General features: G+C 39.6%; 2 protein-coding genes across 3 annotated transcripts in view; one reads left to right on the plus strand and one right to left on the minus strand.

Moving 5' to 3' along the window:
• On the plus strand, nucleotides 1-17,579 carry hspd1 (heat shock protein family D (Hsp60) member 1). The gene is made up of 12 exons (XM_003226995.4): nucleotides 1-153; nucleotides 6,054-6,229; nucleotides 9,012-9,264; nucleotides 9,979-10,061; nucleotides 10,388-10,483; nucleotides 11,007-11,100; nucleotides 12,320-12,488; nucleotides 12,646-12,745; nucleotides 13,421-13,666; nucleotides 16,421-16,595; nucleotides 16,729-16,907; nucleotides 16,995-17,579. The coding sequence occupies exons 2-12, from the start codon at nucleotides 6,056-6,058 to the stop codon at nucleotides 17,136-17,138; spliced, it is 1,713 nt and encodes a 570-aa protein (XP_003227043.3). The 5' UTR covers nucleotides 1-153; nucleotides 6,054-6,055; the 3' UTR covers nucleotides 17,139-17,579.
• Nucleotides 17,428-21,017, minus strand: part of coq10b (coenzyme Q10B) — a 22,607-nt gene continuing 19,017 nt past the window's right edge. For both annotated transcript variants that reach the window (XM_062962834.1, XM_003227001.4), the window contains exons 4-5: nucleotides 20,543-20,644; nucleotides 17,428-18,899 (exon numbers count right to left, since the gene is read on the minus strand). In XM_062962834.1, the coding sequence (XP_062818904.1) occupies nucleotides 18,732-18,899; nucleotides 20,543-20,644 (270 nt within the window). In that variant the 3' untranslated portion in view covers nucleotides 17,428-18,731. The remainder of the gene's footprint in view (nucleotides 18,900-20,542; nucleotides 20,645-21,017) is intronic.

Raw genomic sequence — 21,017 nt, forward strand, 5'->3', positions numbered from 1 at the left:
CTCTCACATGCGGCCTGCGGGAGAAGGGGGCGGGGCCGGAGGGTGCAGTCGCGAGACGTGAGAGTCGCGCGCTGGGTTTGCGAGCTGCGTGCGCGCGTGGCCCAGCAGCAGCACCTTTTCTGCCTTTTCTTGACCGTCCCGCTACTCTTGCAAGTAAGCGCGCGCGTCGTATGGGGGGGGGGGGGGGGAAGGAGGAGGAGGGGGGGGGGGGTTCTCGAAGGAGTTCTTTTCAGCGGCCACCCCTTCTGAGGAAAGTGGTACGGTCCGGCTGAGCGGGAGGGAAAACGTGGGTCCAGGGAATTGGTACTTTTGGGGGGGGGGGGGGGAGAGAGAAGAGAAGGTCTCTTTGAGTTTCCCAAAAAACTTATGAAAATGAGTGTTAGTTGGTTTTACTTGCTTAAGAGTTTTTATTGTATCACAATGGGGATGAAGACTTGGACTGCGGGCCCTTCCACACAGAATATCAAGGCAGAAAATCGCACAATATCTGCTTTGAACTGCGTTACCCGAGTCCACACAGCCATATATCCCAGATCAAAGCAGAAAAGGTGGGATTTTATTCAGCTGTGTGGAAGAGGCCTGCGACTACTCTCACCCCCTCCCCCAGGATGATAGAATAATACTATAATGGCATCTCAATGACATTTAAGTGCCCAGGCTCCATGCTATAGAATCCTGGGGATTTATAGTTGGACAGAGAAGGCTGAATATCTCACAAAACTACACATCCCAGAATTGGGGCAGTGTAAAGTGATGTTAAAGCAGCCTATCATAATTCTGCAGTGACTTCTAAGGCAGGCATGGGCAAACGTTAGGAATTGTGGGTTTGCCCATGCCTGTTCTAAGGCCTCCTTATACATAGCCATAGAAGTCAGATAATCCACAACATCATCTTTGAAATGGAATATCTGAGGCCCCTTCCCCACAGCAGTATAAAATCCCACATTTTCTGCTTTGAACTGGGATATATGGCAGTGTGGACCCGGTTAACCCAGGTCAAAGCAGATACTGTGAGATTTTCGTCCTAGATAGTCCGAGTTATGTGGTTGTGTAGAAGGGCCCTGACTCCACACTGCCAGATCCAGTTCAATGTAGATGTTACACAGCTTTGTGGAAGGAGCTGAACACTGCCATGTACAATCCAGACGATCTGCTCTGAACTGGATTATATAGCAGTGTAGACTCATACAATCCCGTTCAAAGCAAGTCATGTGGACTATCTGCTTTGATAATCTGGATTACATGGCAATATAGAAAGGGCCTAAAAGGGTTGAAGATGCACGTGCTTCTTCTGCCAGAGTGACAGAGGAGGCTAAAGCTCTCACAAAATTAGACATCACAGAATTAAATTTGTTTATACTTGACTTCTGAAGGAGCAGGAGAGGCACCTGGTCTCTCTCCCCCCCCCCCCCCCAAATCTGTTTACTCCTCCTGTGGAGGCTGGATGACTAAGGGCTCTTCCACAGCCATATAACCCAGACTATCAAGGTATATAATCCACAATATCTGCTTTAAATTAAATTAACTGAGTTCACACCGCCATGCAGATAACGTGGGGTTTTATTCACGCGTGTGGAAGGAGCCTAGGAGCAATGGGTTTAAATTACACTGAACATTAGGAAGAACTCTGCCTCGGAGTGTGGTGGAACCTCCTTCCATGGAATCTTTTAAACATGCTGGGTGGCCATCTGTCAGGGGTGCTTTGATTGTGCTTTTCCTGCATGGCAGGAATGCCCATGTGGCCTCTTCCAACTAGGTTGCTGTGAGTTTTCTGGGCTGTATAGCCATGTTCAAAAAGCATTCTCTTGTGGCATCCTCAGAGGTTGTGAGGTCTGTTGGAAACTAAGAAAGTGGAGTATATCTGTGGAAGGTCCAGGGTGGGAGAAAGAACTCTTGTCTGTTGGAGGCAGGTGTGAATGTTGCAATTGTCCACCTTGATTAGCACTGAATAGCCTTGCAACGTCAAAGCCTGGCTGCTTCCTGCCTGGGGGATTCCTTTGTTGGGAGGTATTAGCTGGCCCTGATTGTTTCCTGTCAGGAATTCCCCTGCTTTTGAGTGTTGTTTTTTTATTTAAGGGCCTAATTTTAGGCCTAATACTGCTAGCCAGATTTTGTTTATTTTCATGCTTTTCTCATTTCTGTTGTAATTGCCCACGTGCTTGTGGATTTCAGTGGCTTCTCTGTGTAGTCTGACATGGTGGCTGTGAGAGTGATCCAGCATTTCTATGTTATGCAATAATATGCTGTGTCCAGGTTGGTTCATCTGCTATGGCTGACTTCTCTGGTTGGTTTAGGCTTGGTAGGCTTTACACCAGATCTGTATGTTACTTTTCAAATTTGGGTGCCTCTGGCTATATAGAAGGAGGAGGAGAGTTTGCAACGATCCTTGCAGCGCCGCTCTCCGGCCTCCAGGGGGCGCCCAGGGCCTTTCTCTTCCTCTCTTTCCATTTGACCTTGTGTGTCGCGACCGGATGGCGGAGGAAGGCGCACGTGGGAGGAAGAGGAGTAGGAGGAGGGCCCCAAGATATGCTTGCCTTGTCCCTTGGACTTTCATCTCTTCTACTCACCCACATCGCCCCCTTTGCACCAAGTTGTGATCTCTTTCTTTTCATTGCTTACCAACCCCTTCCACACTTGCCCCTTCCACACAACTGAATAAAATCCCACATTATCTGCTTTGGAATTGGAATATATGGCAGTGTGGACTAAGATAACCCATTTCAAAGCAGATATTATGAGATTTTCTGCCTTGATATTCTGGGTTATAGGGCTGTATGGAAGGACCCTGAGTCTCCATGCTTTTTCTTCTGATTTTGGGAGTTCTACTTGAAACAAACTCGACCAGGATTGAGATGAAAGGCGGGGTGGGGGGGCGGTAATGGTGTTCAGCCCTTTCATAAAGTTGTATATCTTTTGGGTTGTTACCAACTCATGGTGATACTTAGACAAACGTACTGTTTCAAAACATTCTCTAATTGTTTCCATGCCTTGACTGTCTATCCTTGCAGTATGTACCAGAAATACTATAACAAGCTTGGGCAAACTTTGGCCCTCCAGGTGTTTTGGACTTTACTTCCCACAATTCCTAACAGCTGGTAGGAGGTGAAGTCCAAAACGCCTGGAAGACTGGAGTTTGCCCAGGCTTGAACTATAATATCTTTATTATAGCAGCAAGATTTGTTCACCAACAAATGGCCTTGGGCTTCCTCTGTGGTTGAGAGAGTGTGACCGAGCCACCAAGTGGATTTCTATGACCCAACCAAGATTTAAACCCAGTCTCTCAAAATCTTGGTTCAGTACAGAAATCACTACACCACAATGAATTGCCTAAAGGCCCTTTCAAACAGGGAGGATTGAGCTGTAAGGCTGCAATCCTTTGCACACTGAGGAAAGACCAGGTTCTACTGGACTTTGAGCCCTTCCAACTGCTCAGTCGTTTAGTTGTCTCCAACTCTTCGTGACCTCATGGACCAGTCCACACCAGAGCTCCCTGTCGGCCGTCACCGCCCCCAGTTCCTTCAAGGTCAACCCAGTCACTTCAAGGATACCGTCCATCCATCTTGCCCTTGGTCGGCCTCTCTTCCTTTTTCCTTCCATTTTCCCCAACATCGTGATCTTTTCCAAGCTTTCCTGTCTCCTCATGATGTGGCCAAAATACTTCAGCTTTGCCTGTAATATCCTTTCCTCCAGTGAGCAGCCGGGCATTATTTCCTGGAGGATGGGCTGGTTGGATCTTCTTGCGGTCCAAGGCGCTCTCAGGATTTTCCTCCAGCACCAGAGTTCAAAAGCGTCTATCTTCCTTCACTCAGCCTTCCTTATGGTCAAGCTCTCGCATCCATAGATTACTATGGGGAATACCATTGCTTTGACTATGCGGACCTTCGTTGCCAGTGTGATGTCTCTGCTCTTCACTATTTTGTCAAGGTTGGCCATTGCTCTCCTCCCAAGAAGTAAACGTCTTCTGATTTCCTGGCTGCAGTCTGCATCTGCAGTGATCTTTGTGCCTAGAAATATAAAGTCTGTCACTGCCTCCACGCTTTCTCTCTCTATTTGCCAGTTATCAATAGGTGTAGTTGCCATGATCTTGGTTTTCTTGACGTTTAACTGCAACCCAGCTTTTGCACTTTCTTCTTTCATCTTGGTAATAAGGCTCCTCAGCTCTTCCTCACTTTCGGCCATCAGAGTGGTATCATCTGCATACCTAAGGTTGTTCTTGTTTCTTCCAGCTATTTTAACTCCAGCCTTGGATTCCTCCAAACAGGCCATATATTCCTGGATCTGACCCCAGGATTATATGAGTCTGCACTTCCAAATAATCTGGGATAAACAGAAAACCTGGGATCAGATCCTGGGAAATAGGGCCTGTCTGGAATGGCCCTGAGATTAGTCTCAGTTAACTGTGCTCCCCCACCATAGTAATGATAAACCCAAGGCCCCTTCTTCATTGCCATATACAATCTAGATTTGATGATTTGAACTGGATTATATGGCAGTGTAGACTCATATAATCCTGTTCAAAGCAGATAATGTTGATTATCTGCTTTGATAATCTTGATTATACAGCAGTGTAGAAGGAACCTAATCTTATTTCAGGGTCCTTCCACACATCCGTATAACCCAGAATATACGGGCAGAAAATCCCACAATATCTGCTTTGAACTGGATTATCTGAGTCCACACTGTCCACACAGCCATCCCCCTCCCCCCTCCCTCCCAACTCTGGAACTCCCTCTCTAGGGAGATCAGGTTGGCGCCCTCTCTATCCTCCTTTAAGAAAGAATTAAAAACTTGGATATTTAGGTTGGCCTTTGGAGAGACAGCCATTGGATGACCAGCCTCATTATAATTCTGTTCTGAATTTTACTAGGTCTGTTTTATCTGGGTATTTTAATCTAATGATTCTATCTTTATATTGCTGCTGCAGTCCCCCCACCTATGAAGTTTGACTGAATTGTATTGGTGGTTGTTTGATATTGTTACTGTTGTATTAACTTTTGTTTTAACTTTTGTTTTATTATCTTAATGTGTTTTAACCTATGTGTATTGTGCTAATTTATTTGTGTTGTTACTTTTGTAACAATGTGAGCCACCCCGAGTCCCCGCAGGGAGATGGTGGTGGGGTATAAATAAAGATTATTATTATTATTATTATTATTATTATTATTATTATTATATAACCCAGTTCAAAGCAGATAATGTGGGATTTTATACCCCTATGTGGAAGAGGCCTCTGAGCCCTTTCAGACAGACCCTATATTCCAGGATCAGATCCCAGGTTTTCTGATTTAAACTGGATATATAAGTCTGCAGTGCCAGATAATCTAGGATAAACATAAAACCAGGGATCAGATCCTGGAATATAGATCCTGCCTGGAAGGGCCCTCAGTTTTTCTGCCCTAAAGCCTAGTGGCAATAAAATGCAGATCAAAAACAAAATCAAGATTAAAAAAAATAACAAGAAAAAAATTAAAACCAACTGAACCAGTTAGGCTTCTCTTTCATCAATAGTGAGTTTGAATCTCAAAAATGTGGCAGAATAAATAAGTCTGCCTGCCAATGAAGGGGTTTCTGCTAAAATGACAGATTAAACTTTCTTTGGCAAGGGCTCTATGATCTGGGAGTGGCCACAATGTTTGGTTAATTCTGGGAAGAAACACTATTTGGAGTGCATTTGGGAGCAAAGTGGTCCTATCATCCAAATAAAATGTATGGAGCCATGATCAAGCACAATTTTTTGGCCTCCCTTCAGGGCATAGGAAATAGGTTGTAGGCTAACTCTTTAATCTTTATACCTCAAAGAGACATGTAGGCTAATTAATACAAAAAGCCCTATGTCATACGTTAATTAGCATTCCTAAAGGCAAACAGTTTGGTAGACCTTTCAATTGCAAAATAAAAGAGTGGAAAAGAGTTGATGCATGGGTTTGGATACTTTTTGTAATTCATTGAAGGCCACATAAGCATGGATTTCATATTTGCAGACTGCACTGGAGATTAACCTTTAGGTTTGGGACTTGTTGAAGCCTGTGTAATTTTTATCTCTTTGTTTATAGAAATGCTGCGTTTGCCAACAGTGCTTCGTCAGGTGAGGCCGGTGTCCAGAGCACTTGCCCCACACCTTACAAGAGCCTATGCAAAAGATGTCAAATTTGGAGCAGATGCAAGAGCTCTCATGCTTCAAGGTGTGGACCTGCTTGCTGATGCTGTGGCTGTCACCATGGGACCAAAGGTACAGAGGCTAATTTTCATGGAATTGGATTAAAAGCTTGCTTGTAAAATGTGGAACAAAATCATAAGTGTCTCCTCCCAAAGTGATAAGTGTTTGGGCCCTGATTTTCTTTCCTAGTGGGAGGGTTGAATATATGGTTAATAGTTCCTGATGAACTGAGTGTACTTACAAACACTTAATTCATGCCCTTTGCTCTTGTTTTTGAATTTTGCTTGTAAAAATATCTCCGGTTAACAAACTTGCCTGATGTGAATAAGTTTGTAGCAAGGTATGAGTGAAATATGAGACAAGCTAACATTCTATAAAATGTTTTGTCGAAGGCTTTAATGGCCAGAATCACTGGGTTGCTGTTAGTTTTCCAGGCTGTATGGCCATGTTCCAGAAGCATTCTCTCCTGACGTTTCGCCCACATCTATGGTGGGCATCCTCAGAGGTTGTGAGGTCTGTTGGAAACTAGGCAAGTGGGGTTTATGTATGTGTGGAATAATGTTCAGGGTGGGCCAGCTAATAACCTCCCAACAAAGGATTCCCCCAGGCAGGAAACAGCCCGGCTTTTAAGCTGCAAGGCTATTCAGTGCTAATCAAGCTGGCCAATTGCAACATTCACACTTGCCTCAAACAGACAAGAGTTCTTTCTCCCATCCTGGACATTATTCCACAGATATCTAAACCCCGCTAGTTTCCAGTAGACCTCACAACTTCTGAACATACCTGCCATATATGGGGGTGAAACGTCAGGAAAGAATGCTTCTGTAACATGGCCATACAGCCCACAAAACACACAGCAACCCAGTCTGTAAGAATTCAGAGTGAAAAGAAGCGGGAGCAAACTGTATTGTGTGGGAGATTTACAGTGCCAGGACTACCATATAATGTGGAATACATTTCTTTCCAACTTCCAACAGTAAGAGTTATTGTATAGTAGGCGGAATAAAGGAAGTGGAGAATGTATATACTGCCTTCTTCCATTGTGCTGTAAAGGGAAAATAAATGGAATAGTGGGCTTCTTACTTAATCTCAGGCAGTCCAGAGAAGAGAAAAGCATGGTTATGAAAACCGCTGGTTCTGGTCCCAAATGGGGTCCCCTTACTCACTGTTGGAAACAGCGTTTTCTGAACATCACCTAGTAACTGTTTTAAATGTTTAAACAAATCTTGTGTTCAGTGTTTAAAGTGAACTCTGCAGAAGATGCTTCTGCTGTACTTCATGAAAACGAAACTCAACCTTTTTAGCAAGCCTTGCAATGCTGATTTGTAATCAATAAAGGGTTGATTTTTATACATTTTATATTTTATGAGCTGGTCATTGACCGTAATAAAATGAACTTGAACTTAAACTATACATTTTATATACCTATATACTGGGGGTCATGTAAAAATGTATCACGCCAAAAGGGATCACTAGTGAAAAACGTTTAAGATGCCCTGGTCTAAACCATGGGTGAACAAAGTGTTTCCCATTCCCCAAGTGTGTGTGTATGGAAAATACCTTTTGTGCTCCAGAATGTCTAAAAATGATCTCCAAAGGGTGTGGAGGGCATCTTGTGGAAATAAACATTTTAATTGTATATTCTAAAGGAGCAAGGTAGCAGTTGAGGCTTTTTCTATTAATTTACTTTTGAAGGCCCTTGGTAGCTGTTGTTTGGTTGTTGATATTCAGCTTAATCCAACCAGAGTCTTAAAGGTTTTTTTTCTAAAAACATAGTTTTCAGTCACTTCTACCTCCTTTCTCAGCATAATGTCATCAGCTTCCTGCTTAGTTTTATTCCCATTAGCCTCCATGTCTGCTTGTGGTTTCTTGGGCAGAGGTCCAAAGATTTATTTGAGTACATTTCTCAATGTGTCAGGTGCCCAGAACTCCCTCTCCTGTGTTTTCCATGACCTCACATTCTGCAGAGATGCTCAGGGAACCATGGAGATGTGTTTTACAAGCTTCCTAGCAAAGCATTTGTTGGAAGAGATCCTTCCAATAGTCAGGAATGAACTTCAGAGACATTTCAGTTGGTATATGTTTTGTATAATCACCTACTCCTCAGAGAAGTGCAGTTATTACTATCCCCTGTATTACCAAAGCCAGTCAAAGCATTTCAGTTTATTCTTATTTATTGCTGTGGTATCATGGTTCCTGGTTACTTAGGTTTGGGTTTTTGTTCCAGCAGCTCCATGAACATCCACTTAATAGGAGCACTCACTTTATTTTATTCTAACTGTTGCTTGTCCTGGTGAACACTGATGGGTTGTTAGTTTATTGTATGTTACAAAGCAGTCAGCTGCCAGAAGATTATGATGGCATTAAAAAAATCCAATGGCTTGTTTTGGATGCAAAACTAATTCTGGATTGTTAAAACAGGGTAACATGCATAATTTTCAGGATGTACATTTGGAGTCTTGTTACAAGCCATTATTTTTTGTCTGTCAGGAGCGACTTGAGAAACGGCAAGTTGTTTCTGGTGTGAGAGAATTGGCCGTCTGCAAGGACATTGCCCAGGTGTCACCTGGATGTTTTACCATCCTGTGGGAGGCTTCTCTCATGGTCCCACATGGGAAGCTGGAACTGACAATCGGGAGCTCACCCCATCTCACAGATTTTAACTGTCATCCTTTCAGTTAGCAGTCCTGCCGGCACAAGGATTTAACCCATTGTGCCACCGGAGGCTCCGTAGTGCCATTATGACCTCTTAATTGACATGTCAGCTGTCGGCGGAATAACCTGTAAACATAAGCAAAATTGTACACAAATCGGGCAGAATTTTTTTTAAAAAATGCATATGTTGTGTTAACAGGGGAGAACAGTAATCATTGAACAGAGCTGGGGGAGCCCTAAGGTGACAAAAGATGGTGTGACAGTAGCCAAGGCCATTGACTTGAAGGACAAGTATAAAAACATTGGAGCCAAGCTAGTTCAAGATGTTGCCAACAATACAAATGAAGAGGCTGGAGATGGTACTACAACTGCAACTGTATTGGCACGGTCAATTGCAAAGGAAGGATTCGAAAAGATCAGTAAAGGAGCTAATCCAGTGGAAATTAGGAGAGGTAATAACCTTGATAAAGTTTGTCTTATTTTGTGTTTTAATGGTCCGTGGCTGTACAGTAAAGATTGAGTTGTATTAAGTTTGTCAGTGGGATTTCAACGACTCCATAACATATAATTGCAGTGTTCCCCCAAAGTGGTGCCCTCCTTAGGTTTTAGACTCCATTTCCAGTTATTCATAGTAATTTGCCATCCTTGTTGGAACTGATGGAAGGTTTACTTCAAAATGTCTGAAAATCGCCTCATTATAATGATACTCTAGTACAGTGGTTCTCAACCTGTGGGTCCCCAGATGTTTTGGCCTTCAACTCCCAGAAATCCTAACAGCTGGTAAACTGGCTAGGGACCCCAGGTTGAGAACCGCAGCTCTAGTACTTTCTCTGTCAAGTCATGTGTTGAAACTCCCATGTTTAATATAAGTACCATTGATGCATGATTATGTATTATGTAGCTGTGATGATATTTGTTAATAAGTTTGGTGCTGAAGTAATTTTAAGTATGTATTTCCCATTTTTGATATATGTCATGAGTAGATTTTAAATTGTTCTAAAGTGCTTTTAATGTAAGCCACTTTGAGTCTCCTTATGGAGAGAAAATAATAATAATAATAATAAGTGTGATCCAATACAGCAGCCAGCAGAGTGTCTGCTGTGGACTCATCTTGTTGTGTTTCAAATAATAATAATAATTTGATATGGTGTCATGTATCCCCCCAGGAGTGATGCTAGCTGTAGATGCTGCAATTAATGAATTAAAGAAATTGTCCAAACCAGTCACAACTCCTGAAGAAATTGCTCAGGTAATGCTCATTTCTTCATAATAAATAGGTTCTCTTTTCCATCTAGTTTCTCTCACAGAAGAGAGATGCTGTTTAATAGGGCTAGCAGAATGATATTTTTCTATCTCAGGACCAATCTAAACTGCCATATAATGCAGTTTTGGAATGCAGCTTAACTGCATTGAACTGGATTATATAAGTTACACTGCCATGTAATGCAATATTTCAGATTTAAAATTTGTGCTGTGATGGTTGTGGTTACCTTTTTTCTGCCTTTTGTCTTTAAAATGTATAATTCTTGCAAATTTATAGGAAGAGGGCCAAGTTATCTTTTTCTTTATTAACAGGTTGCAACAATATCAGCAAATGGAGATAAGGAAATAGGTAACATAATCTCTGACGCCATGAAAAAGGTTGGACGAAAGGGTGTTATAACAGTTAAGGTAAGTAATGTGCTACGTGTGTATATGAGAATAAAAATTTCTGAATCCCCTGAACCAGTTTATGTTTTAGTTTAAGGTACATAGGATTAAAAACCTAGTAACCAAGCATTAATATTGCAAAGTGATACTTGGAACAATGTATAGTGAGATAAGATCTGTATTGCAAAGCCTGTTAAATGATTGGCTATGTCAATAATAAAATTTAAAAAATTTAAAACGTAGTAACCGGTTTATGGGAAAAACTAATATTGTTAATCATTACTAGAATAGAACCTTTGGAAGTATTTAAGAGTGAATAGTTTGGATAGAGTGTTTAAATCTACTTACTGATTATTCAAATAACTTTCTCCTTCTTGGTGAAATAACTTCTTTAATATAAAATATGGCAATTGAGAACATTTGGCTTGAAACAAATGGATTGCCATGCTGTTTGTTTCTTGTTCAAATTCAAAGCAACAATTGTATGGGGTATTAGAATAGCTTGGATCAATTTGGTGATTTCCTTGGTGTTTTATTTAAATAGGATGGGAAAACTTTGAATGATGAGCTAGAAATCATTGAAGGTATGAAGTTTGACAGAGGCTATATTTCTCCTTATTTCATCAATACAGCTAAAGGTAAGTTAATGTAACTGGAACAAAGTGTTGTTGTTGGGTCTCTCTTTGATGCCCTAATGGTTTGTCTAAAGTAGAATAAGATTACATTAAAGGTATTTAATTTAAATAGTGATATTTATATTGTATAAATTATGAGGAATAGTCACTAGTTAGACTTTCTTTTGTTGAATTGGCTGCCTCAGATGCAAAAGACTTAATTCCTTACAAATTGGTAATTCCTGTACTTGTAATTTCCTTGTTTACTGAACCAACTCAACAAAAGAAATATGGACTTTCTCAGATAGGTGGTGATTGACTCACAAAAGTATGCAATCTTCGATGAGATATTAACCTTTTTGTGGTATTTTTTGATTGCTCAGACTTGCTGTATATATCTCAGATTTCAATATTAATGTAAAAAATATGTAGTATGGTTTTACATAGGATTTGTGTTACATTAGAATAATAAAGACAAATATCATTTAAGTAAAACAAACATTAAATATTAAATAACCAAAAAAAAGAAAATAAGGTGTAAACACGAATCTGGAAACCTGCTATTGCAACACATCCAATAAAACCAGTATAAAAAAAGATTAGTGCTAAGTACGTTCCAGTCTACATGGAATACACAAAGCTCATTCCAGAAGCGTGTTTAAGAACCAGTCCTAAAGTCCAGAAGAGCCTTGACTCCCAATGTGACTATTATCCCACTTTCTTTGCTAGTTAACTTGTACACAACATGCTTTATAATGCGAATTGTTTGCCTTAGATCAGTGGTTCCCAACCTTTGGGGTCTCCAGGTGTTTTGGACTTCAACTCCCAGAAATCCCAGCCAGCCTACCACCAGCTGTTAGAAACTGTGGGAGCCATCACTGCTTTCACTGACTTAGATAGTTGAGCAATTAGTACACAATTGTGTTAAGTTCAACATTTTGCAGGAATGGGTGCCAAAGAGACTGAATTAACCTAAATGATTAGAAATTAAGGGAGGACAAATGTTGAACAATGGCAAGCAAGATATTTCTGTTTTACATGTATTAATTGTAGCAATTCAGTAAGCTAAAGGATTAAATCTTTAATAGAGACAAATGGATGTCTTTTGTAGCAGAGATACATTTGACATTTTGCAGCTGTTCAAATGTGTGACAAAATGGCACCTATTAGCATTTTATAATTTAAACGTCTCTGGCTGTTGAGATCACTGTAAAATAATTGAATAATTCTGCTTATTTTGTAGGACAGAAATGTGAATTCCAAGATGCCTATGTGTTAATCAGTGAAAAGAAGATTTCCAATGTTCAGTCAATAGTACCAGCTCTTGAAATTGCCAATAATCACCGTAAGCCGTTAGTTATTATTGCCGAAGATGTTGACGGAGAAGCCCTCAGTACACTTGTATTAAACAGGTAGGCTTTATATGATTCCAAAGATTTGTTGTGTTTAAGCTTAAAAGTCGATACATACAGGGGGAATTAACAGTGGGAAAGTGTTTTTGGTTATCCGCAGTTTTGTGAATTGACAACAACATTGTGCACACCTGTGAAAATTTGTATTCTTTTTTAGACTGAAGGTTGGCCTCCAGGTTGTTGCAGTAAAAGCACCCGGGTTTGGTGACAATAGAAAAAACCAGCTTAAGGACATGGCAATTGCTACTGGTGGTGCTGTAAGTAAACACTTGAAATATCTTCAAAGCACTGACAGACTTTCTTTGTTTAAAAATATTAAACTAGTGTTTGGGTTAGTTTATTTTGTATGCTTTTTATTCCTGATATGTTTGGCTTCATGCAGAGAGAGAGTGAAAGAGGGAAACTGGAATGAATCAGGCGTGAAGAAAATGAACCTTCTGCGCTTTGTGCTTCTTTGCCACAACTTTATGCTTCTGCCATTTTAATTTTGATCTTGCTTTTTTGTTGTTCCACGTGAATGTGTATTTATAGATTATTTGATATTTATAAAATGCATTTTCTTGTTTAAAAACACGTAACAAAAAAGTGGGTTCGGGGGGCTGGATTAATAGCATTTCAATGGGAAATTTACTTTGACTTAAGAGTGATTTGAGTTAAGAGCCCAGTCACTGAACAAATCGAACTCTTAACTCAAGGTATCACTGTTGTAGTGTTCAATCTTTTCAGAATCAGCCGTCTTCGTGGAAGGGGGCTGATTCCATTGAGTTTCAGGAACTAGACCAGTAGCAAAATAAGAACCTTTTGTTTTTTGGTCTGACTGCTGCAAGGCTTGATGTTAACACTAGTGTTTCAGCAGGAATTGGATTGGACTCTGTAATATTTTAGAAGGGTAATAATATTGAGGTTTCAGCGTTCAGTCTTATTTGTTTCAGGTGTTTGGGGAAGAAGGTTTGACCTTAAATGTGGAAGATGTTCAGCCTCATGACTTTGGCAAAGTTGGAGAGGTCATTGTGACGAAAGACGACTGCTTACTACTTAAAGGAAAAGGGGATAAATCTCAAATTGAAAAGCGCGTTCAGGAAATAATTGAACAGCTAGAAGTCACAACCAGTGAATATGAAAAGGAAAAGTTGAATGAGCGCCTGGCTAAACTTTCTGATGGAGTAGCTGTATTGAAGGTAACTATAGTATGACTTCTCAGCCTGTGAGTTTAAGGATTGGCCGTGCATCTTTCCTTGACAACAGAGAGTGAGAGAGAGGATCCTGTTTCTAATGGCCTCTGAAGTGTTATCTACTTTGCCTTGTCGCAATTCTTTCATGTTGTTGTGAAAAACATGATTTGTTATGATTTGGACTGAAAGTTTCACTTTTTGTATAGTAAACTCTTGGATGGAATTCTCAAACTGGAAGGTAGCGTGCTTCAGAGAGCAAAATAGAGGTATATAATTGCCCAATATTTTTTGTTGTTAGTTATTATATCTTAACTATTTCACAGTGTAAATGAGTAGTTATATCTTTGTGGGTTATATAATTAAATATTTGCCAGCTGCAATTTCCATAAAATAGCATTAAAAGGGAGAATACTACACTTTCCTCAGTAATAAAAGTTACGTAAGATACAGCTTTGATTCCAAACACCCAATATTAATGCTAGATCTTACTAGTGAATTAGCATTAGGAATCCTAATGTTCTCTGATCTTGAAATAATATGTACTTCCCTTGTCAATTTGAGTGACATCCCAGTCTTATAAGAAATTTGTTGATTAATAGTTGCAAAAATACAATTCTAGAAAATATTTAGAGTGACCCATCGCATCTGAGGTATCTCCTAATCCTGGCCACTGTGAGAGCCCTGTAACAAAATTCAGGTGAAAAAAGCCCTATATTTTGTGTATTTATTTACATCCCCAATTTATTCTTATATGTGAGCATTCGCTTAAGGATTGTGTTTATTTTAGAACAGTAGTTATCATCCTGTGGGTCCCCAGGTGTTTTGGCCTACAACTCCCAGAAATCCCTGCCAGTTTACCAGTTGTTAGGATTTCTGGAAGGTGAAGGCCAAAACATCTGGGGACACACAGGTTGAGAACTACTGTTTTAGAATAAAGGGATTGAACAGGAAAGAAAGGGAAAGCATATCAGAAAGGATAGCAAGGTCAGTTTGGAAGGCAAAGTCTGAATGTCAGATTGAATGGAATACTAGTCAATCTCATATTTCCGTAGTTATTATTTGACTTCGGGTTTGAGAAAAGGGTTGTGAACATATGGCTGCGTGGAATAAGATTTGGAGTCCCAACATCTTAACAGCCCTAGATTCCTCACTTTTGTTCTAAACCTGTAACAACAATATTTTAGCTTGGTCTTCTCTTTGGGTCTTATTAAACTTAGAAGAAGCATTCACTCCATGCTCTTGGATTGGATGTGTTTCCTGACTGAATGTTGTTAGTTGCAAATAATAGCTAGTGGAAGAATTATTTATTGAACTAGACGTGCTGTCTGTTGGCAAGACAGGGAAGGAGCAGATAATATCTAACACAGGAAGGATTGAGTTTGTCTTGAGCCAACAGCAGGAAAAACAAAAGTAAATGAAGGCCTTGGAGGTCTCTAGGGATCTCTGCCTAGAGAGTGTTAACCCTTGCATAGGATGCTTCTTGTCACAGACTAAAAATACTCTGAAAACAAAGCAACTTTATGGCAGAAAGCACATACGTGAAAAAAAGTGTTTGTGTAGAAGAGCCTGAAAGTAGCAAGGCTACAAGTTTTTCACATTTCTAAGCTGCTAGTTGCACTTTTGCAGTAACACAACACTGTTGCTGTAATTATACCATCTCCCTTTCCAAAGAACCATCCAAAGCAAATTTTGATTCTTGATAACAGCTTGAAAAATAGCAAGGACATTACATTAAATCAGGGGTCCTCAAACTTTTTAAGCAGAGGGCTGGTCCACAATCCTTCAGACTGTTGAGGGGCCGACTTATCATTTGGGGGAAAAAAACTGAACCAATTCCTATGCACACTGCACATATCTTATATGTAGTGCAAAACAACAACAATAACAATGAAAGAACAATACAATATTTAAAAATGAAAATAATTTTAACCAACATAAACCTATGAGGATTTCAATAGGAAGTGTGGGCCTGCTTCTGGCCAATGAGATAGTCAGGTTAATTAGGATTGTTGTTGTGTGTCTTCAAGTCATTTCAGACTTTGGGCGAGCCTAAGTCCAAAATTATTTATTTATTCATTTACTACATTTATATCCCACCCGTCTCACCCTGAAGGGAACTCAGAGCAGCTGTATGTACATACAATATATTATTAGCATAGCACAGTATTGGCATTATACTATATTGAACTATACCACTATACTGTAATATTATATGTAATATATAACATATAATTAATATTATTATATATTATTGTTAGTATTGTATTGTATAAAATGATATTATTATCAGTATTATATGTATATACAATATATTATATTATTAAAACGGATATAAAAATATTATAAATGAGGGCGAGGGCCAGGTAAATTACCTTGGAGGGCCGCATCTGGCCCACGGGCCTTAGTCTGGGGACCCCTGCATTAAATCTTGTGGGGTGGAGGCAAGGCAACATGAGCAGGATGAAGGTTTATTGCATTGCATAGTGGCATTGAGGGGTATGCAAAATGGCTTACACATTAGCGTTTAATTTGCAATGGAACTTAGTCTATTCTTATTGCACAATATTTCACAATAGACAACCTGATAATTGAGTTGGTTCAAAACAACTTTTCATGGCACAACTACTAGGCAAAACTTATTTAAAACTTCACAGATTGAGCTTTATGTTAGGCAGGATATAGACTAGTTTGTCCAGAAAATGATAGGCGCTATAGAAATGTTTATAAAGTGTCCTTATTATCTAATCACTCCTCTTTTAGGTTGGAGGAACAAGTGATGTTGAAGTGAACGAAAAGAAAGACCGGGTCACCGATGCCCTCAATGCTACTCGTGCCGCTGTGGAGGAAGGGATTGTTCTCGGTGGTGGCTGTGCACTACTTCGGTGTATTCCAGCACTAGATGCTTTGACTCCAGCCAATGAAGATCAGAAAATTGGTAAGAAAATACTTGTAATGCCAGTTCACAATTTCCATAAAACACTTGTATCTATAACATTGGATTGTTGCTTAGATGTTCTTTTTGTGAACATGTTGTAAATATTTATCAGAATGAAACTCGTGTTTTTTAGGCATAGAGATAATCAAAAGGACACTGAAAATTCCAGCAATGACTATTGCTAAGAATGCAGGTGTTGAAGGGTCACTAATAGTGGAGAAAATCATGCAGAGCGCTCCTGACGTTGGCTATGATGCCATGCTTGGTGACTTTGTGAACATGGTAGAACGAGGAATCATTGATCCAACTAAGGTAAGTACCTTGGTTTGAAGCAGTTGTAGCATTTTGTGGACAACTGCAGTGTAGCACTTCCTTTAAAACCGTTCTTAACTCTTTTAGGTTGTAAGGACAGCCTTGATGGATGCAGCAGGTGTTGCTTCCCTCCTGTCTACAGCTGAAGCCGTGGTCACCGAAATACCCAAAGAGGAGAAGGAGCCTGCCATGGGTGGGATGGGCGGTGGCATGGGAGGCGGTATGTTCTAATATGTTCTAATTCTGGTTGACATGGAAGCGTATCATGAACTAATGGGGGCCTTGATAGGTTAAGTAAACATCGTCAGGTCAGTAAGAGATGAGATGGATAAGTGGCTGCAGAAGGGGCGGTGTTGAATCACTGTAACATTTGTTGCTGGATTTGGGTTGGCACATGTTCATGCCTACAGATAATTTATTTTGTACTCTCAATAAAGACATTTCTACATTCCTGATACTGGGTGCAAGATCCATGTACCAATGCTGTGCTCCGAACCTAAACCAGTGAAAGCACTTGCCATTCTGTTAAAATCAGATTTTATTGGTGCTTGCTGACACTAGGAAATGCAGAAGTCATTGTGTGCAAGGCTCAATAAAAATTGTGTACAAAATAGAGAAATATACAATTATGTGACAACTTTCTGTAATAAAAGATCGCTGAAACTCATGAAACGTATTATCTTATTCAGAAAGCATAATCTTGTTTTGTAGGTATCAGTATGGCTTTAGAGAAAACTATTCAGTGATATTTAAGGCAGGGTTGGGGAAATTCCCTTTGTGGGCCAACTTCTGGAAAAATGCAGAAGTACGGTAATTTACAGAGATTATTGTGGGAGGGAAACGACCCTGGCCACAGCTGCATAGATTTAAGGCTGATAAATTCTTTTGCCTTTCAATATAAGGCAGGTATAAGATTTTCTTAAGAAATGACTTAAAAGCATTTTCTGAAGTGTTCTGCTCTTCAGAAAATGTTGTACACCTGAAATGTCTTTAGCATGTAGGTCAAGTGACCCCTGAGCATTAGATTCAGTATTCAAACCTGGGAATGACTTGATATTGCTACAAAGTAGCAAAACACAAATTTAAAAGACCTCTATGCAGAAGGTCAGTACATGCTCCACCATCCTTGCAATTCTAGAGAAAATGGTAAGAGTATGTTGTCTCAATGAGTGTCTTGACTTTAACTCTTAAAAAATGCTTGTATATCTGTCAAGACTACAAGACAAACCTCAGTTTGTGTAAGCAATATATAAAAACAGATAAATCCAAACGTCCTCTAAATAACCTTTTTCAGAGACCTCAGCATTTGGGTTATTGGATCATTACATATTTAAGACTTCAGGAGATTCAACCATCTATTATTAACACTATATTGCTGCCCCCTATGAAATTATTTGTTGAGCTCCTCACCTAGGATTCATTCATCCTACACAGTGAAGTTGCTATCATATTTTATACACTTGTTCTCTGCAGGTTTAAAGCTTTAATAGCAAAAATAACTTAAAATATGCACTTAAAAGAATAACTTAAACTTGATTCCACTATTACACACTGCAAAACAAAGCAATGAAATATCACACTTCAGAGTTTCATATATGCTGGCAAGATGACAAAGGCAAATCTGGTAGCTCAAGTTATCAGCACCTTGGAATTGCACTTGATGGAAGCTTCTACATTATGTACACCTGCATCTTACATGGTTTTGTACAGTAGTATTATACATAATTGCCAAAGAAGTCCCCAAATAATTGGAAGCCCACATAAGAGAAGCATCCCATGTCTGTGTGGTATCCAAGTAGTTTTAGGAAACCTTTTTCTCTCCTTTTATGTATGATGCACTTCATGAAGCATTAGTTCTCGAGGTATGCTGGTTTCTGGACCATATAACTTGGATGCTCTTCTCTCAAATGCAGAAACCATCTGCTTAACTACTTCATCAAAGAACAGAGTAGCAAGATGAGAATGTAGAAGGGAACGAAACTCAAAAGAGATCTGTAAGCGAAAACAATTACTTTCAGAATATGCTTCGAACAGGGCCCACAGCTACATTTACTCAGTTATGTAACCACAGTAGCACCCCTTCAAATGATTCAATTTCCCAATTACAGAAATCCGTGGGCAAGGTTCCCCTTTTAAAAAATTCTACCGTTTTAAACTTTTATTACAAGCCTTGAGTTTCCTCAGCCTACTTACTCTTCCCACCTTGAATACCCACAAGTAACATAAATAACAAAACAAGCAAGATGGGTACAGCAGGGAAATTATGTGTATACACAAGGATTGACTACTTCAGTAAAAAGGACAGAATATTCCCTAGTGTGTCTTCCTCTGGAACAGGAAATGAAGCTGAGCTTAAAGCCACTATCATAAACCTTTAAGACTTCACTCTCAAGGGCAAGATGTACAAAGGTCTATACTCTTTGAGGGGAACCAAATACAACTTTAAAAAAAACCATGCACCACCAAGCACTGAAATACTGCAAAAATATTCCCGCCCACTGATTTTTACATATTTTGCTGTATGACAATCAGTATTTAAAAAGATGTAATTGGTGTACACAAAACAGTAAATATACTGTGAAACTGAATAAATTTCATTTGCGGTTATAACAGCAAAATGGAAACGTTAAAGGAGAGGTTGAATGCTTCAAGGCATGGAAGGTTTTCTACATTACTAGGAAAGATTATTGTGCTTAGGTTACATAATGAGGTACATTCTTAGCATCATCCACCACTCAAAGCTCTGAACCTTACTTTGAATCAGCTGTAAAGGCAGGTAAGTGGAGGAGAGGTGTGCTCGTTTGCCTGAGAGCTTTGGAAAGCTCACAATGAAACTGCAGCCTTCCCCTGTATTTATTTGGATAGGATGAGGTTAACAAGGTTATTTTCTCCAGCTGCAGTGTTCCCTTCCTCTCACATGACATGCCATTTAAACACCAAGGGGACTTTGACAAACAGATGGGAGACGAGATCGTGATTCAAAGAAAAAAAAGCTACCTGAAAAGTCAAGTGTGTTGCCTAATGCAGCACATTTGGTAGCAGGCAATACAGTGCATATAGACATGCACATATATCTTTAAATTGTGTATCAACTCATGACAATCCCATGAATTTCAAAGTGTTTCCTCAAACAAAGAATACTCAAAAGCGGTTTTGCCTCCTCTGAAATACAGCCTACAATCCCTAGCATTTGTTGGCTGACTCCCTTCTAACTACTATTGGTAATAAGAGATTATCTTGCTTGCTTTTCAAGATCAGGTAGGATTTGGTACCTTTAGGGTATTTATAGACCTCCTTCATTGTCAGCACTGTTAAAAAACTTGATGACAAAACAGATTTACACCAAATAACAATTTTTATCACTTTCTCCAGTATGCAGAAAATTACACATTTGTACATTAAGGCCAGAATTCAAAGAATTAGTTCTGCTGATTTGTTTTCTTTCACTGATAAAATGGGAGAAAAATAGTACTGGAAGTACTAGTTTTCAGGCTGTAGACAGAGTTATGTGGTGTTAAAAGTATTATATTTAAAAAATAGATATCAAACAAAAATATTGGGAGTGACATTGCATCTTGTCCTGTCTTAAGTATGCATCTCTGTTCTGAAAATCTTAGAAGTCTTTTCATACTTACTGAAAAATCCAAGGTGCATGTTCTTGGATAGCCAGGGATTCCTGGACTGAAACGCCACACTGTTTCTAGATGATTAAATAATTTGCCATCTGTGCATGATGCCTAGGGGAAAAGATTATTTTTGAAACATCATCTCAATTGTCCCATTTCTGTGTACAACAGCTATGCAGTTATTAGAGAAGTTGATTCATTTGTCATTGTTTTCCCTCACATCCAGCAAAATACTTTTCTCCCAAATAGGTTCCAAGTTCTGATTTATTGCACACTTCATGTGCTCCTCAGCTGAAAATACCAGTACCACAGTAAGATATTTATTGGGCTTGGGCAAACAAGAGAAGCTCACTGGCATAAAGGTTGACAGAGGAAAAACTCCTCCACATATTCAGTTTGCTCTCTGTGGATGGACTCCACAGAGAACAAACTAAGTATAGCAACAAGGAAAAGAATATTACATTCTGCATTATTTATGGTTCTG

Source organism: Anolis carolinensis, chromosome 1 (assembly GCF_035594765.1).
Source record: "Anolis carolinensis isolate JA03-04 chromosome 1, rAnoCar3.1.pri, whole genome shotgun sequence".
NCBI lineage: Eukaryota > Metazoa > Chordata > Lepidosauria > Squamata > Dactyloidae > Anolis > Anolis carolinensis.

Bases quoted from the DNA above. Each gene is read 5' to 3' on its own strand.
- hspd1 (XM_003226995.4), top strand. From the start codon at position 6,056: ATGCTGCGTTTGCCAACAGTGCTTCGTCAGGTGAGGCCGGTGTCCAGA. The intron at 10,484-11,006 runs GTAAGTAATGTG...TTATTTAAATAG, and splicing joins AGGGTGTTATAACAGTTAAG to GATGGGAAAACTTTGAATGA. The intron at 13,667-16,420 runs GTAACTATAGTA...CTCCTCTTTTAG, and splicing joins ATGGAGTAGCTGTATTGAAG to GTTGGAGGAACAAGTGATGT.